This window comes from Ornithorhynchus anatinus, chromosome 16 (assembly GCF_004115215.2).
Source record: "Ornithorhynchus anatinus isolate Pmale09 chromosome 16, mOrnAna1.pri.v4, whole genome shotgun sequence".
Classification (NCBI taxonomy): Eukaryota; Metazoa; Chordata; class Mammalia; order Monotremata; family Ornithorhynchidae; genus Ornithorhynchus; species Ornithorhynchus anatinus.
In genome coordinates this window covers 20,403,618-20,422,379 of record NC_041743.1, presented here as the reverse complement: position 1 = coordinate 20,422,379, position 18,762 = coordinate 20,403,618, and the positions used below count along the sequence as shown (strand labels likewise).

The 18,762-nt window shown below is 45.4% G+C and overlaps 1 protein-coding gene across 1 annotated transcript in view; it reads left to right on the top strand.

Moving 5' to 3' along the window:
• The window catches only part of CPXM2 (carboxypeptidase X, M14 family member 2), a 171,949-nt gene that overhangs the window by 79,537 nt on the left and 73,650 nt on the right, over positions 1 to 18,762 (top strand). Inside the window, exons 5-6 of the mRNA XM_029080238.2 lie at positions 7,259 to 7,343; positions 17,113 to 17,263. Coding sequence (XP_028936071.1) covers positions 7,259 to 7,343; positions 17,113 to 17,263 — 236 coding nt within the window. The remainder of the gene's footprint in view (positions 1 to 7,258; positions 7,344 to 17,112; positions 17,264 to 18,762) is intronic.

Here is an 18,762-nt window from a genome sequence, read left to right as displayed (position 1 = left end):
GACCATTTATATTAATCAATGATATTTATTGAGCACTTTCTGTGCGATGATGATAATAATAATGATGATGGTATTAAGCGCTATGTGCCGAGCACTGTTCTCTGCGCTGGGGTAGATGCAAGGTAATCAGCTTGTCCCACATGAGGCTCACAGTCTTAATCTCCATTTTACAGATGAGGTACCTGAGGCAAAGAGAAGTTAAGTGGTTTGCTCAAGATCACACAGCAGACGTTTGGCAGAGCCAGGATTAAAACCCATGTCCTCTGACTCCCAAGCCCGTGCTCTTTCCATTGAACCATGCTGCTTCTCTAGTGCGATGAGCACTATACTAAGCACTTCAGAGAGTACAATACAACAGAGTTGGTAGACCCAATCCCTGCCCAAAGGAGCTTATAGTGTAGGTTTTTCACACACTTACAAACACAATCTGCATGTGTGTGTGTCTCTTTCTCTCTGTCTCCCTCACACACACTCTTTCCAAAATCCATATTCACCATGTCCAACAAGGAGGTTTAATACTTGATGAGAACAATTAACTGCTAGAATTATGACATTGCAAAGGCCAACCACTTTACATTTTAAATTTCTTAACTAAAGTTAAGAACTTCCCCTTCCGTCTCCACCTTCTCTCACCAGGGAGAAGCCCTGTCTGTCTGGAGCAGGGCAGAAAAAAGCCAACTTGTTTAACCTTTGGTAACATTTGAGAAGGTTGTGACAGCTTAGATCTAAGAAGACCTTCCTAGAGCAGGAAGGTGCCTGAAGAATATCCAGTGGTGATGTAACTATTGCTTTATTCTTGAGATTGCTGTGCTGAAGTGGTGTTTTGGTTGAATTGACTTTTATTTTGTCCTTTCCACTGTTGTCAATAATTGTGTTTTTGTTAAGCACTTGCTACATGACAGGCATTTCTAAGTGCTGGGGAAGGTACAAGATAATAATAATAATTATTATGGTATTTGTTAAGCACTTACTATGTTCCAGTCAGCCTCCCAGCCCCATAACAGTTAAATACATAACAGTAATCTATTTTTATTAAAGTCTTTCTCCCCCTATAGACTGTAAAGCTCGTTCTGGGCGGGAAGTGTGTCTATTATATTGTACTGTCCCAAGCACTTAGTACAGTACTCTGCACACAGTAAATGCCCAATAAATAGGATTGACTAACTGACTGACAGTTTTGCAGTCTTTTGCAGGTCGATCAGGTTCAATGCAAAACTGCTTGTGAATGGATATGACGAAGAACTCTGGAAACCAGCAGGCAAACCCCCCTTTTCCCTTTACAGCATTTTGATAACAATTTCGAAACCAATCAGTAGTACTTATTAAGTGTAAGCTTGTTATATGCAGGGAATGTGTTACAGTGTTATATTGTACTCTCCCAAGCTCTTTAGTACACGGCTCAGCTAAATAAGATTGATTTACTGAGTGCTGAGTGTATGGATGAGTACAATGTAATTAGTAAACAAAATCCCTGCACTCTAACAGCATCCAATCTAGCAGGAGACACAGATATCAGAATAAATTTCAAGTAGACAAAAGGAAGGGAAGATGTGTACATGAGTAGGACTTAAGGAATTAAGGTATCAAAATATGTATATTGCTATGGGAGGTTTTGAGTACTTGGTTGGCCCCAAATGGTTGTCAATTATGCCATGATTTGGAAGCAAATTCATAAGTCCTTTCCTTTCAGAGAAGCATCGTGGACTAAAGGAAAGAATTCAGGACTGGGAGACAGCAGACTTGAGTTTTAACTCCATCTCTGCCCTGATTTGCTCTGTGACCTCTGTGTTTCAGATTCCTCCTCTATAAAATGGGGATTAAATATCTGTTCTTTCTCCCCTCTTACACGGCGAGTCCAGTATGGGATAGGGACTCTGTTGATCCTGATTATCTTGTCTCTCCACCAGTGTTTAATACAGTGCTGAGCACATAGTAAGTACTTAACAAGTACTATTCATTCATTCATTCAATAGTATTTATTGAGCATTTACTATGTGCAGAGCATTGTACTAAGCGCTTGGAATGAACAAGTCGGCAACAGATAGAGACAGTCCCTGCCATCTGACGGGTTTACAGTCTAATCGGGGGAGACAGACAGACGAGAACAATGGCAATAAATAGAGTCAAGGGGAAGAACATCTCGTAAAAACAATGACAACTAAATAGAATCAAGGCGATGTACATTTCATTAACAAAATAAATAGGGTAATGAAAATATATACAGTTGAGCAGACGAGTACAGTGCTGAGGGGATGGAAAGGGAGGGGGGAGGAGCAGAGGGAAATGGGGGAAAAGAGGGTTAAGCTGCGGAGAGGTGAAGCGGGGGGCGGTAGAGGGAGTAGAGGGAGAAGGGGAGCTCAGTCTGGGAAGGCCTCTTGGAGGAGGTGAGTTTTAAGTAGGGTTTTGAAGAGGGGAAGGGAATTAGTTTGGCGGAGGTGAGGAGGGAGGGCATTCCAGGACGGCGGGAGGACGTGACCCAGGGGTCGATGGTGGGATAGGCGAGACCGAGGGACAGTGAGGAGGTGGGCGGCAGAGGAGCGGAGTGTGCAGGGTGGGCAGTAGAAAGAGAGAAGGGAGGAGAGATAGGAAGGGGCAAGGTGATGTAGACCCTTGAAGCCTAGAGTGAGGAGTTTTTGTTTGGAGCGGAAGTTGATAGTCAACCACTGGAGGTGTTTACGAAGGGGAGTGACATGCCCAGATCGTTTCTGCAGGAAGGGAGGAAAGGATAAATTTGAAGTGTGTGAGGTCGGCTTGGTGCTTGGACTTTCGCCAGCAGTGCTCAGCAGCTCGAACATAGGAGCATAGGAGGCAAACAGAAGAGGTGATCCAGGGCTGTGGGTTAGTGGAGCGAGAGTGGCGGAGGGAAAGGGGGGGCGAGAGAGTTGAGATGAGTAGAGAGGGTGGAGTTGAGAGCGGAGACCTGATCATCGAGAGTGGGAAGTGAGGACAGCGTGGCAAGGTGAGGAGAGATGCTTTTGGAAAGACGGATGGGATCAAGAGAGCCGAGGTCTCTGTGGGGGAGTAGCAAAGATTTGCAGGGGGAGGGAGTGTGAGAGATAAGGCAGATGAGAAGGTTATGGTCAGAGAGAGGGATTTCAGAGTTGGTGAGGGAGGAGATAGTGCAGCGGTAGGAGATGATGAGATCGAGGGTGTGACCCAGTCGGTGAGTGGACGCGGTTTGGTGGAGCAGGAGGTCGGCAGAGTCGAGGAGGGATAGCAGGCGGGTGGCAGAGGAGTCGTTGGGTACATCCATATGGATGTTGAAGTCTCTGAGGATCAGACTGGGCAGAGAGAAGGAGAGAAGGAAGGTGAGAAAGGGGTCTAGGTGGTTGAAGAAGTCGGAGCTGGGACCGGGAGCACGGTAGATGACAGCAACAAGTATCTGGAGGGGGTGGTAGAGGCGAATGATATGGGCTTCGAAGGAGGGGAAGGAGAGGGATGGGGAGGAGGGATAGTGCGGAAGCAGCAACGGTGTAAGAGGAGGAAGCCAACGCCTCCTCTCTCTCTGGTGAGTCTGGGGCAGTGGGAGAAGGAGAGGCCTCCGCTGGAGAGAGCAGCGGCGGAGACCGTGTCTTCGGGAGTGAGCCACGTTTCTGAAAGAGCGAGGAGGAGGAGAGAGCGGGAGAGGAAAAGGTCATGGACCTAAAGGTAGTTTACCTGTAATGGAGCGGGGGTTCCAGAGGCCACACTTGAAAGTAGCTGTGGGTGCTACAGGGGGAGGAGGGGGAGAGTGGGGGGAGGGGAGGGTTTGGATGGCAAGGAGGTGGCGGGGCCCTGGACGGGGAGAGGGGGAGGAGGGGTAGTGGTGGGACAGGAGCACTGGGATGGGGCATGGGTGGGGAAGAGGGAAGTGGGGAGGGAGTGGGGAAGGGGTTTGGTTGGGAGGAGAGTAGGGGGAGGGGGAAGAGGGGTAGCGCTGGTAAAGTGGGGTTCTAGGGCGGGGGACGGGGGGAGGAGTCAGAGGAGAGAGCGGGAAAGAGTTGTGCGAAAGAGGGGCAGGGGAAGGGGAGAATAGGAAGGGGCGGGGGGGAGGAGGGACATGGTGAGGCCAGAGAGGTGGGTGGCAGCACTGACAACAATAAACAGTAACAAACGAAATCAGTAATATAGCAACATGATACAGTATGATACAATACAATAGTGTTAATAAGCGCATGATGACCAGGTTTGGGGGTAGGCTTGATTAAGGGTCGACCTGATCAAACTCAAAGTCAAGCGGCTGGTGAGGCCAGAGAGGTGGGTGGCAGCACTGACGACAATAAACAATAACAAGCAAAATCGGTAATATAGCAACAGGTACAGTATGATACAGTACAGTAGTGTTAATAAGCAGGTGATGACCAGGGTCGGGGGTCGACCCGACCCGACCCTATCAGACTCAAAGTCAAGAGGCTAGCGGCCGAGAGAGTCCCAGAGCTCATGACCAAATGTCTCTGAGGTGGCGGCGGGGGCCCTGAGGTTGTCTGGGGTGGGTCGTGGCCGTAGGCAGCGGCTAAGGTAAGGTAACACGGTGAGAACAAGGACATCGTCGCCCGGGGCGGGGGCGGCGGAGATGAATCACCTCAAGGGGGAAGACGGAGTGAGGGCTTCCCAAAATGGCCGCTTCAGGCGGATGGGGGGGGCGGTTGGGGAGCACAATGTACCCTGGCCCGAGCAGGGGGACACAATGTCCCCAGGGGACACAATGTCCCTAGGGCCGAGAAGGGGAGCACAGTGTTCCCAGGCCCGAGCAGGGGGGCACAATGTCCCCAGGGTCGAGAAGGGGAGCGCAATGTTCCCGGGCCTGAGCAGGGGAGCACAATGTCCCCAGGGCCGAGCAGGGGGGTAGAATGGGAACTGGTGGCTGGGGGTCTGTGGGGGCGAAGATCCTTAGTGTCGGAGTTCCTGAGCGGGGGTGCGGAGGTCCAGGTTGGGAAAGGATGAGGCGGGGGCGGGTCCAGGAGGTCCAAGGCTCAGCTCCCCAGGGGAGGCGGAGGAGGCGCAGATGAGTCGGCGAGCGGCAGGCGAAGGCGGGGCTTGTCGGGAATTGGGGCTGGGTGGGCTGAGGCAGCGCCTCAGGGGAGCAGAGATCCCGAGCCCACGTGGTAATGGCTCCAAGGGTCCGGGCGATGACAAGGCTCAGCTTCCCGGGAGAGAGAGGTGGTCCCGGCATGGATGAGTCGGCGGTCGGTGGCCAGAAAGGCTGCTAAAGAGCTGGCCCCAGGGGAGCAGAGATCCCGAGCCCATGACTACAATTGTTATTACTTTTGAGCCCCCCATTCTGAGTCTCAGTTGTTTACTGCTATTGTCAGGCTTTATACCTCTGGGCAGATTGTTTGATTCAGTCATTTTTTCCCAGTTTCACTTGCCAACTTGGTCATAGATACTCTGAGCTCATTGTGGTCAGGGATCATGTCTACAAACTCTATTGCATTATACTCTCCCAATCGCCTAGTACAATATTCTGCACACAGTAAACACTCAGTAAATACTGTTGATTGATGTAGGTAAGGCTTCTTAGGAGTTTGGTACACAGTGCTTGGCACATAGTAAGCACATAAAAAGTACCATTAAAAAAAACTTTAAAATTTCTGTTTGCAATTCCACCATAAGAAAAATAACATAAAAATGCAACTTTCACATAATTATTCCTAACATGTAATATTAATGACTAGTTATTGTGTAAGTGCACAAAATCATCTGTTCCCTTTACATAGAATAACTGGTCATTAGTCACTATCAGGAAGCATGAATATTATTCATGGGATTGAGGACTTGGCTCTCATATTCTCCAAGTGTTGCCTACCTGGTCCCATTCTTCACTTTTATAGTCAGACTGAACGTCAAATATGTCAGAAAGTCTGCACACCCAGTAGGCACTCAGTCAATACTAACAATTGATTTGTCTCAAATCTGTTTTCTTTAAACTCTATCAAAACATGTATAATTGCTTTTTGTGCACTTCATGTAATTAGTGAGTAAATTTTATGTCTTCTACTAATGTTTTTATTTAGGAGTAATTGGGTATTTGGGACCAGAACCTGCGAAGTAGAAAGTAGAACCCATTACCAGTCTGTGATCACATCCTTGTTGGGTTCTGGAATAGGAGGGAAGGAGAGGCTCCTGGGAGGGATCCAGCCTTTCCATTGCCCCTTCACTCCCTTCTCCTTTTCCTCACACCAGACTTCTGCTTACTCTGTCATTTCCCTGCACTGGTCCCTGGAGTCCTTGCAAATGCAGTTGTTGGAGTTAGGTAGGACATAAAGGAACCAGGATAGTTTCTTCAAAATCAAGGATTATTTATCTTTCATCATTGAATGTAGATCCTTATTCCACTTTTTTCACTCGAGTTAATGTAATTATAGATTGTGCCACTCTGAGATACTTTTCTGAATTGGAAAGTATTTGCCCAGCCAAAGCTTCTGTTTCAGGATGACTTTACCAGGGGGAAAAATTACAGATACTTGGGAATTTGAGGTAGAACATTCTACTGATTCTAAGAACCTTCCTGATAATAATAATTATAATAATGCTATTTAAGCACCTACTATGATAATGATAATAATTATGTTATTTGTTAAGCACTTAGCATGTGCCAGGCACTGTACTAAGCAAATCAGGCAAATCAGGTTGGACATAGTCCCTGTCCCATGAGGGCTCACAGTCTCAATCCCCATTTCACAGAAGAGGGAACTGAGGTGTAGAGGAGTTAAGTGACTTGCCCAAGGTCACACAGCAGATAAGTGGCAGACCCAGGATTAGAACACATGACCTTCTGACTTATAGGCCCTTGCTTTATCCACTACTCCATGCTGCTCTTCAGGAAAAACCGCCATGGGTTTGTATACCTTTAATATAATTTTGAGTGGGTAGAAAGAGCATCATAAATGTATATTGCAAAAAACATCATGCCCAAGTAGGGACTTGAAGCATTGTACTGTGGCCTGGGGACCCATATGGAGCTCACAGTCTAAGAGTAGGATTTAGTCCCCATTTTAATGATGAGGAAACTGAGGCACAGAGAAGTTAAGTGACGTTCCCAGGACACACAACAAACAAATAGCAGAGACAGGATTAGAGCCCATGTCCTCTGACTCCCAGGCTCGTAGTCTTTTCACTAGGCCACCATGCTTCCTGATAGTTAGTTTTAGTCCTTTTGATTTCATTGTGTATTTAAAGGGATAAATTGATTTTGTCATCTTGCTTCCCAAGAAATAGCCATTGAATCATTTATATGCACTGGCTTTTAAATTATAGATAACATTCATTTTCTGCTTAGGAGCGACTGGGTGACATCCTACAAAGTCATGGTGAGCAATGATAGTCACACATGGATCACTGTGAAGAATGGTTCTGGAGATGTGGTGAGTATCACACCTATGTTCTTGTGCCACTAAAGAGTGTTGAGTTGCCAGATTAATTGAATATCAAATTAAGAGATTCCTCTTTGTTTATTCATGACCTCTAAGACCAAATTAGTCTACAAAACAATATCAGATTTCAGTCTTTACTGTTTAGTTTGTTATTATGATTGTCTGTTCACCAACTGTTTATATTTCTGTGATATATATGTGATTTAAATATTCTACAGTTTTCAGGTAATATGATTATACTTTAATCCATACTAAATTAAACTCATTCCATCAGAGTGAGGGCTTAGCAACAGTATGAAATATTAGGTAAGCAGCATGGCCTAGTGAAAAGAGCAGGGGCCTGGAGTCCGAAGACCTGTGTTCTAGTCTCAGCTCTTCCAGTTGCTTGCTGTGTGACCTTAGGCAAGTTGCTTAACTTCTCTGTGCCTCAATTACAAAATGGGGATTAAGTACCTGTTCCCCTTCCAATTTAGACCGTGAACCCCAAGTGAACAGGGACTGTTTCCTACCTGATTAACTTGTATCTACCCCAATGCTTGGCCTCTCGTAGTACTCTTCCAGTACTCTTCTAGTCTCGGCTACGGGAGGGAGAGTCAAGCAGAGGCCTACCCATTCCATTCCTAGCTTGGGCAGTGGCTATCGAGTGGAAGGCAGTCTGCTACAAGTCAAAACTCATTCCTGCTGTGCAGCAGCGGCATGGGAGAGAATCGAGGGCGGAGACTCGAGTTTACTGCACAAAAGGCGGCAGTGTGAAACCAAGAAAATGCTTTGGATACACTACCAGAGTGAATGCAGATGGAGTACGGGACGTTCTGGGAGAGGTGTCCGTGGTGTTGCTATGGGTTGGAAACGACTCGACAGCATAAGACAAGATGAGACCCTAGTGCTTAGAACAGTGCTTGGCACCTATTCATTCATTCATTCAATCGTTCATTCAGTCGTATTGAGTGCTTACTATGTGTGAAGTACTGTACTACTTGAGAAAATACAGTAACACAATAAACAGGCATATTCCCTGCCCACAGCAAGCTTACAGTCTAGTCTAGTGAGCATTTAACAAATATAATAATAATGATAATAAAAGTGACTTTTTGGGTACTACAAATTCACTGCATCCAATTCTCCATTCTGCCAAGCATCTCTGTTTTTCTGTTCCTAACTCCTATGCCCATAGCCCTTCCCTTCTGCCTTTAAACACAACAAGGCATGATCTTTGCTGTGTGTCAGATACAGAAGTACAGGGAACAGCACCAAGACCCCTACACAGTTTTGGCAGAACTTAATCTTACCAAAACATTTGATGCAATCATCAGAGCGGGGCTCTGGAAATTACTAAGCAAATTTGGCTGTCCTATAAGGTTCATCAGGGTTCTGAAACTGTTTCATTACAGCACAGCAGGCTGAGTGAAAATCGAGGGTGCCCCTCTCCAATCCATTCCCCACTGCCAATGGAGTATAGCAGGGATGTGTGGTGGACCTGGTTCTGTTTAGCTTATTCTTTACAGCCATGCTGGAGGATGCAACAAGAGAGCTAGATACAGGTTTTAGAATATGCATCTCTGGTAAATCCTTCCGTCTCAGCAGACTTTCAGTATAATCCAAGATCCTAGAAACTGATATTTAAGAATTCTGCATGGGGACAACTGTGCCATAGACACCCAGACCCCAGAAGAAAGGCAAATGATTAAACCACTTCAGATAATCAGCCAGATGCTATGGGCTGACAATAAGTCTAAAGAAAACTAAGGTGATATATCATCCTGCATCATGGAAGCCACACAGACAATTTCCCAGCTTCTGTAGGATCAGGAAACGGGTGGAAACTACATTAGAGATCCTGAGCTCTTGGATCTGCACTTGGATCGGTGACCTTTGGGGATTCGGTATTTACCCTTCCATTAGCCCCACAGCACAGCACTTATGAGAACCTCCAGTGGCTAATGCCCATCCACCTCCACATAAAAGAGAAATGCCTTACCATTGGCTTTAAAGCACTCAATCAACTTGCCCCATTCTACTTCACCGCACTGATGTAAAACTACAATCCAGTTGGCACACTCCACTCCTCTTAGTTCCAGCGTATGCACTGTGCCCCAATCTTGTCTATCTCACTCCCACTACCTTTTCCACATCTTCACCTTAGCTAGTAACTCCTTTCCCCTCCATATACACCTGACCACCGCTCTCTCCACCTTCAAAGCATTATTAAGGTCACATCTTCTCCAAAAGGCCTTCCCCGATTAAACCCTCTTTTTCCTTGCTCACTCCCCCTCCTGCGTCTTCTATGCACTAAAATCTGTGACTTTTGGACATTTGATAATCGCCCCACCACCAATCCCACAACACTTATATACATATCTTAGAGAAGCAGCGTGGCTCAGTGGCAAGAGTACGGGCTTGGGAGTCAGAGATCATGAGTTCTAATCCTGACTCCAAATTTACTATCAAACTAATTGTCTCTTCAAAATCATTCTTGACTCCATTTTCAATTTCCAGAGCTGTCATACTCCTTTGGGAGTACTGATATTTGAGCTCTTTTGTTTTCAAATGTTCTCCTTCTGTTAGGATTATCCATATAAGTAGATATTTCATTTCCATGGCTGTGGGCTTGGCAGGAGTATGGTCGTCAAAATTGAAGGCACTGTGAAACAGTTTTGTTGCATTTTGTTTTTTATTTAATGATATTGCTTAAGTGTTTACCATGTGCCATACTCTGTCCTAAGCAGTGAGGTAGTGTCACCTGTTGCACGGGAACAGGTTTGAGGATCGGCACGGTGACACTTAGAGACTGGAGTCAGAGAGGCTGAGCCATGCAAAATTTATTCCACATGGCAAATTGAACTTCCTTTGTGGGAGGAATATACTTATTTTTACTTATTCACTTGCGGCAATTTGAACTTCCCTCTCAGGAGGAATACACTTAGGCATTACTCGCACATGGTGAAGCACCTAGCTCCCACCCACAAACGCTTCCCACTCAGGAGGAATACACTTATGCGTTAGTCACACGTGAAGCACTTAGCTGCCGCCTACAAACACTTCTGAGTCAGGAGGAATTCACTTAAGCGTTATTCACACCTGGCAAAGCACCTAGCTTCCCACCATGAACACTTCCGATTTAGGAGGAATACACTTACGCTATACTCGCAAGTGGCGAAGCACCTAGTTCCCACCTGTGAACACTTCCCACTTGGGAGGAATTCACTTATGCGTTACACACACGTGGTGAAGTAGCTACTTTACAGTCCCATGAGCATTCAGCAGGACACTCACTTGTCCCAAGGTCCCTAACTTGATATGGACAGAGTGGGCATTCCTCACCCTGGGTGGAGGTGATATAGTCAACTGCTGCACGACTTGATTCAGTCATTCAGTCATATTTATTGAGTGCTTACTGTGTGCAGAGCACTGTACTAAGTGCTTGGAAAGTACAATTTAGCAACAGATAGCGACAGTCCTTACCCAGCAGTCTAGAAGGGGAAACAGACACCAAAACGAAACAAATAGGCTTCACTACCATCAAAATAGATAAATGCACATCATTAATAAAATGAATAGATCAATAAATATGCACAAATATATATAAGTGCTGTGGGGAGGGGGAGGGGGTAGAGCAGAGGGAAAGGAAGGACTCAGTCTAGGAAGGCCTCTTGGAGGAGGTGAGCTCTCAGTAGGGCTTTGAAGAGGGGAAAACAGTTAGTTTGGGGGATGTGATGGGGAAAGGCATTCCAGGTCAGAGGTAGGATGTGGGCCAGGGGTCAATGGCGGGAGAGGTGGGAAAAAGGCACAGTGAGGAGGCTAGCGGCAGAGGAGCAGAGTGTGCGGGCTGCACTGTCGGAGGAGAGAAGGGAGGTGAGGTAGGAGGGGTAAGGTGATGGAGAGCTTTGAAGCTACTAGTGAGTTTTTGTTTCTTGTGAAGGTTGTTAGGCAACCACTGGAGATTTTTGAGGAGAGGAGTGACATGCCCAGAGTGTTTCTGTAGAAAGATAATCCAGGCAATGGAGTATAGACTGAAGCGGGGAGAGACAGGAGGATGGGAGATGAGGAAGGAGGCTGATTCAGTAGTCCAATTGGGATATTATGAGAGATTGTACCAGCAAGGAAGCAGTTTGGGTGGAGAGGATGGGGCAGATTTTGATGCTGTTGTGAAGGTGAGACCTGCAAGGTTTGGTGACGGATTGTATGTGTGGGATGAATTGAGAGAGCGGAGTCAAGGATGACACCGAGGTTGAGGACTTGTGAGACAGGAAGGAAGGTAGTGCCGTCCAGAGTGATGGGAAAGTCAGGGAGAGGACAGGGTTTGGGAGGGAAGATAAGGAGCTCAGTCTTGGGCATGTTAAGTTTTAGGTGGCAGGTGGAAATCCAGGTGTGATCTTGATCCAGTGCCCAGAACATTCGAGTCGACAGGTATTTAGTACCTGTCCTTCTGAGCTACTCGGGCTTCCTGATTCCAATCGTCCAATCTCCACCCGTTCTCATCCTCCACTGCTCCTCCATACCTTATTTGGTTGGCACGAGGGTGAGGGACCCTTTCTTCTGCATTCCTGTCCTGGAGTGCCCAGAGGCTTCAGTTGTGGGGGCGGTGCCCTATCTATGCTTCTGAGTTTCTGAGTTCTGAATTGTACTTCCCAAGTGCTTAGTACAGTGCCCTGCACACAGTAAGAGCTCAGTAAGTACAATTGAATTGAGTTTTGTTTTGCTAGCTTGAGTAGTCACGAGATAGTGTTTGATCTTGAAATGATGGATGCCCCGGTTCATCTTGAAACAGGTAGATACAAGCTACTCAGGTTGGACACAAGACCAAGGCTCATGGTCTTAATTCCCATTTTACAGGTGAGGTAGCTAAAGCAGAGAGAAATTAAGTGACTTGCCCAAGATCACATAGGCCCAAGTAGGTTGGCATTAAAGGAGTGAAGTGTTCAGACTGGGTTGTAGTAGGAGTACAGTGAAGTAAAGTGCAAGGGCAAGATGATTAAATGCTTTAAAGCCAATGGTAAGGAGTTTCTGTTTGACACAGAGCTGGATGGGCAACCACTGTGCTTGGATTAACATAGTAGCAATTTAGAGGAGAGGAAATACCAGACTTTAGCGATTTTGTGAAGGTTGAACCAACAGGACTTAGTGGTAGATTGAAAATATTGGTTGAATGAGCGAGAGGAGTCATGGATAATGACAAGGTATTGGGCTTGTGAAACAGGGAAGGTGGTGGTGCTGTCCACAGTGACAGGAATGTCAGGGGAGGGCAGGGTGTGGGTGGGAAAATAAGGAGTTCTGTTTTGGATATGTTAAGTTTGAGGTGTCCTCGGGACATATAGGTAGAGATGTCCTAAAGGCAGGAGAAAATGTGAGACTGCAGAGAGGGAGAGAGATCAGAGTTGGAGTTGTAGATTTGGGAGTCTTCTGCATAGAGATGGTATTTGAAGCCAAGGGAGCAATTGAATTCTCCAATACTGCACTAAGGCATTCAATAAACACCACTGATTGCTACTACTATTTTCAATACTTCTCTGATTCTGCTACTACTATTCTACTACTGCTGTTATTATTAGATCCTAAGTGACTCAGAGGAATAATGAATGGAAGCAAAAGGGCTTTAAGTCAGTCAACTAATCAGTGGTATTTCCTGAATATCTATGTGTGGAGAGCCCTGTTCACAGTGCTTGGAGGAGTACAGTAGAGTAAGTAGACACGATCCCTGACCTCAAGGAGCTTACAGTTAGTACCTATCAACCTCCGCACGAAAAAAAAACTTCTCACTCTGGGCTTCAAGGCTCTCCATCACCTTGCCCCCTCCTACCTCACCTCCCTTCTCTCTTTCTACTGCCCACCCCGTACACTCCGCTCCTCTGCCACTCACCTCCTCACCGTCCCCCGTTCACATCCTACTGCTGTCCTGGAATGCCCTCCCTCCTCACCTCCGCCAAACTAACTCTCTTCCCCTCTTCAAAGCCCTACTAAGAGCTTACCTCCTCCAAGAGGTCTTCCCAGACTAAGCTACCCCTTTTCCCTTTGCTCCCTCTGCTCCCTCTCTGCTCCCCATCTGCCCTCAGCTCCCTCCCCCTTCCTCCCTTCACCTCCCCTCAACTAAGCCCCCTTTCCCTCTGCTCCTCTCCCTCTCCCTTCCCCTCCCCTCAGCACTGTGCTCTTTTGTATATATTTTTATTACCCTATTTATTTTGTTAATGAGGTGTACATCCCCTTGATTCTATTTATCGTGATTATGTTGTCTTGTTTTGTCCGTCTGTCTCCCTCGATTAGACTGTAAGCCCGTCATTGGGCAGAGATTGTCTCTATGTGTTGCCGAATTGTACATTCCAAGCATTTAGTACAGTGCTGTACACATAGTAAGTGCTCAATAAATACTATTGAATGAATGAATGAGAGAAATTTAAATGAATTACAGGCAGGGATAGCAACCAAGGATAAAGATATTTACATAAGTGCTGTAGGGGTGGGGATAGGGTGTTTAAGGGGTATGGACTCAAGTGCTTATGTGTTGCGATACAGAGGAAAAACAGGATGGAAAGATGAGAAATCTGGTGAGCCTGTTGGAGCCATTTTTTTGGCTAGGAATCCATTTTGCGAGTGACTGTTTTTGAACCCATAAACAACAACATTGAGGAAGGAATTCGAGAAGGATCTAGGCTGTTCTGCAGGCCAGGTCATTGAAAAATACCGCGGGGTGGGGTACTGAGGGAGGGGTAGCCTCCCCTCTGTGATTTGCCCAGTAACAGGCTTGGAACTAATCAACAGCTGCCACAACACCTGAGGCAGCGAAACAGGAACCACTGTGACTTCAGAAGTAGAGGCAGATAAAAGGCAGTCGCCTTGAGTTGGGATCCCCCCAGCCTCCCCTGCTACTACCCCTGGAGATGAATCACCATGATGGACCAGGACAGCCACCATGTACGAGCTAAAGCTTGAGCAAGTAGTCTACACTGCCTCTCACAGCCATCATGAACCAGCGCGGCTTCTAAGAATCATGTCCGATGTCGCACCACTGCCATAGCCACCACAAGGCAGGGCTCACTTGGGGGGTTCGGGTCGCCTCCCACAGCCATCATGAGGCAGCGTGGTCACCACTCAGCCAGACTCCTCAGATTTCTCTGACATGGGATCACCTCCTAGAATTAGGGGTGAACCATCAGAAGGGTAGCAGTATCTGTTGTGTGTGTGTGAATGTGTCTGTGTTTCCCCATTTAATTAGGCCAATAATTGAATAAAGCTCGTCCCTATATATAATGGTGGAATGGTTTATTTTTGAACTTGTCACAGAGTGCCTGGTCTAGAAATCTCCTGGTCATTACCTCTGATTAGGATCTGTCTCAGACGTACTGGACCAATTAGTATACTCCTGACCTTTGGGTTGGTTAGGATAGTGGGCTTTCCCAGCTCAGGAGGAGGGGCTGATTCAGAACCCATAGAATGGGACCTGGGGGCTTTCCCAGTTCATGAGGAGGGGTTGGTTTGGAACCCATAGAGCTGGGCCTGGGGCTTGTGACACATAAATTGGTGACAAGGAAAGTTTTCATTTAGGTCTTGTCTTGAGTACCTGAAAGGATTTTAGTAGGGGCTCATGACAATTTGGCAACAAGGATGGAATTCTGAAACTGATAGAAAACCTAGGATGGGAGTCTGAAACCAGGATGGGATTTTGAAACCAAAAAAAGGCACTAGGGAGGTACTCATGAGTGCTTGCACTGACTGGCAGTCAAATTCGTTGTTGTCAGTACCCTCTTTCTTGTCTTTGTTTGGCAAACTTTGTTGTGAGCATGCTTTGTGCTCCAAACAATATTGTTGGAGCTAAGTGTATTCCTCCCGAAAGGGAAGTTCCACTTATGAAGTGTATATTCATATTGGCACTAAGTTTAAGTTGCAGATACCAAGCCAGCGTCTCATGAAGAATTAGGGTTTGTCTGAGACAGACAGGCTGTGCTGTAGGTTGATACACACGTCCCTGGAAGAAGAGTGTTAAAGGCTCCTTAGCCGCAGCTAAATGAAGAAAGTTCTTGATAATGACTGAAAAGCATTTCTGTTTTATGAAGCTGCTGAAAAGATTTGTGAATGTTTTGGGTTGGGTGTACCCTCATGATTGTGTAAGTGTGAATGTGTAAGAGAAGCAGCATGGCTTATTTGAAAGAGCATGGGTGTGGGAGTCAGAGGACATGAGTTCTAATTACTCCACCAATTGTCTGCTTCACTTTTCTGTGCCTCAGTTACCTCATCTGTAAAATGGGGATTAAAACTGTGAGCCCCACGTGGGGAAACCTGATTACCCTGTATCTACCCCAGTGCTTGGCACACAATAAGCACTTAACAATTACCATTATCATCATCATTGAAGTGTTCTGCTTTAAAAGGTGAAAAGAGTGCATGAATGTGTTGAGGTCCACCTCATGTTTGTGTGTAGAATGGAGGATGTTCTGGGAATGCGAAAGTGTTGAGATTTGAGATGACTGATGTATATTGATGTGAGTGGGGCAGAAATGAGGAAAGGTTGTAAAGATGGAAAAGAGTGAATGGCTTGAAGAAAATGATTGAGAGGCGCAAAGGGCTATCTCTAAAGAGATAATGGGGGAGTGAATGTAGATGAGAGAAAAGTTCCTCCCTCAAGCAAATAATTAGTTTCCTTTATTGTGAAGTATGAAGAGGGACCTGAGGGGCTTTCCCAGCTCTTGAGGAGAGGCTGGTTTGGAACCCATAGTGCAGGCCCTGGAGCATAAATTGGCGACAAGGAAAGTTTTCACTGAGGACTTGTCTTGGGTGCCCGAAAGATTTCAGTTCACACTTATGGCAATAAATTAGGAAATGCTTTCTTGAGGAGATATGATTTTAGTAAGGCTTTGAAGATGGGGATAGTGGTAGTCTATTGGATATGAAAGGGGAGGGGGTTTCACTCAGGTTGGAGAACATGAGCAAGAGGGCAATGGATAGAGGAATGAGGCACAGTTGGTATTGAGGACTCTAGTATGCTGTCTTGGTTGTAATGGGGGAAGGAGCAAGGAATGGTGATAGGTAAAGAGCTGACCAAGTGCCTTAATGCCAGTGGTGAGGAGTTTCTGATAGATATGGCAATAGATGGGTATCCACTGAAGGTTTTGTGCAGAGCAGTGTCTCAGAAAAATGATACAGCGAACAGAGTGAGGTATAAATTGGACAAGGGAGAGGATGGAAACATGGAGGTGAGTGAGGAGACTAATTAATGCTTGGACCAGTGTGTTAGTAGTTTGCTTGGAGAGGAAGGAGCAGATTCTGGAGATCTTGCCAACTGGCTTTTGTGACTGATTGAATATGCAGGTTGAAGGAGAGATGATAACTTTCGAAGTCTGAGTGGAACTGTGAATCTGTCCTTTCTCTGAACCTTTGTCTGTAAAAATTGTGGTGTTAAGACTAAAATGCCCATCACAGTTGTTGTTCTTGCAGATTCAGACATTTAGTATCATAAGGTGTAATATGAATGTTGAATTTTCTACTTCAGAGAGTTGGAGTTATGTTTATTGACCTCATCAATGATGTTGAAATCATCCCAGATTTACCAAAGCACACATGGATGTGTATGTATGCATGTGCATGAAATCCAGTTTCCATATCTAGTTGCCTTGGAATTTTCATTTGTGCATAAGATGGGAAATGCCTGGAAAAGCAAGGGAATAAGTTAATCTAACCATCCCCAAATCCCAAATGCATATATTTTAATGGTAAATGCTTTGCTATAGTAAAAACAAATTTCTGTGTATTAAACTACTTCTCCCTCCAATAGATTTTTAAAGCAAACAGTGAGAAAGAGATCCCTGTTCTCAACGAGTTGCCAATCCCACTTGTGGCTCGATACATCCGCATTAATCCTCAGTCGTGGTTTGATAATGGGAGCATCTGTCTGAGATTGGAAATTTTGGGGTGCTTATTACCTGGTAAGTGGCATCCTTTCTTGCAAAAGGCAGAAAAGTGTCCTGGCTAGCCAGTAAGCAAAAGGTTTTCATTGATCTGAAATTTTCCTGTCTGTTTTGTTATCTGTTAACACTAAGCATAAAAAAAAAACAGAATTATCCAAAAGGCAGTGGAATCTTATGCTAACTAAGCAGGTCAGTTTGTATGAATTATGTATCTAAATCCAGACTCTGCAGGAATCATACACAACTGAGACTTAAGAAGTTTAATCCTTATATTTTTTTCTAAGGAAGAAGTATGACATTTGGTTCCACACATTTCAGCTTCTTTGCTTTAAAGATCATGACTCATCTCTTCAGTCAAGTGTAGATGCTTCAAAAAGGATGAGGAATTTGGAGAGCAATTTATGTGCATATCTATAATTTATGAGTTATGTATTAATGTCTTTCTCTCCCTCTAGACTGTAAGCTTGTTGTGAGCAGGGAATGTGTCTGTTATATTGTTATATTGTACTCTCCCAAGCACTTAGGACAGTGCTCTGCACACAGTAAGCACTCAATAAATACAATTGATTGAGTAGAGGCTGAGCAAATATTTTATTTTGTAGCTGTTTTCTACCTTTAGTTTTCAAGGTCCAATTATTGAAGTATTTGAAATACTTTCAAGAAATAATAATTGTTATTTAGAAATGTCTTTATACAATCAGTTACCTCCACTATGAGTCCCAAATCTATCATGCTGGGTATGATCTTTCACTTGCCATGCGATCTATAATTGCCTTTTGTCTCCACTACATTTCCACAACGATGTCCTACCAACACTTCAAGCTCAGTATGCTTAAAACTGAAGTCAGTCAATCAATGGTACTTACTGAGCACTGTTTGCTGGACACTGTTCTAAGTACTTGGGAGAGTACAACAGAGTTGACAGAAAAACTTAACATGTTTAAAACAGAACTCCGTATCTCCCTGAATTTCCCATCACTCTGGACAGCACCAGCATCCTTCTTGGCTCACAAGCCCATAACTTAGGCGTAATCATTGACTCCTCTCTCTCTCATTGAAGCCACTTATTCAATCCATCACTAAATCCTATTGGTTTGATCTGCACAACGTCGCTAAAACCTGCCCCTTCCTCTCCATCCAAACTGCTACCATGTTAATACAAGCACTTATCCTATCCTATCTAGATTACTATATCAGCCTCCTTGCTGACCACCCAGCCTTCTGTCTCTCCCCACTCCAGTCCATGCTTCACTCTGCTGCCCAGATCATTTTTGTACAAAACAATTCAGGCTATGTTTCCATATTCCTCAAGAACCCACAGTGCTTGCCCATCTACCTATGTCTGCATCAAACAGAAACTCCTCAACGTTGACTTTAAAGCACTCAATCACCTTGGCCCCTCTTTCCTCACCTCGCTACTCTTCTACTATAACCCAGCATGCACACTTTGCTCCTCTAATGCTACCCTTCTCACTGTACCTCAACCTCATCTATCTTGCCACCTATCTCTCACCTTC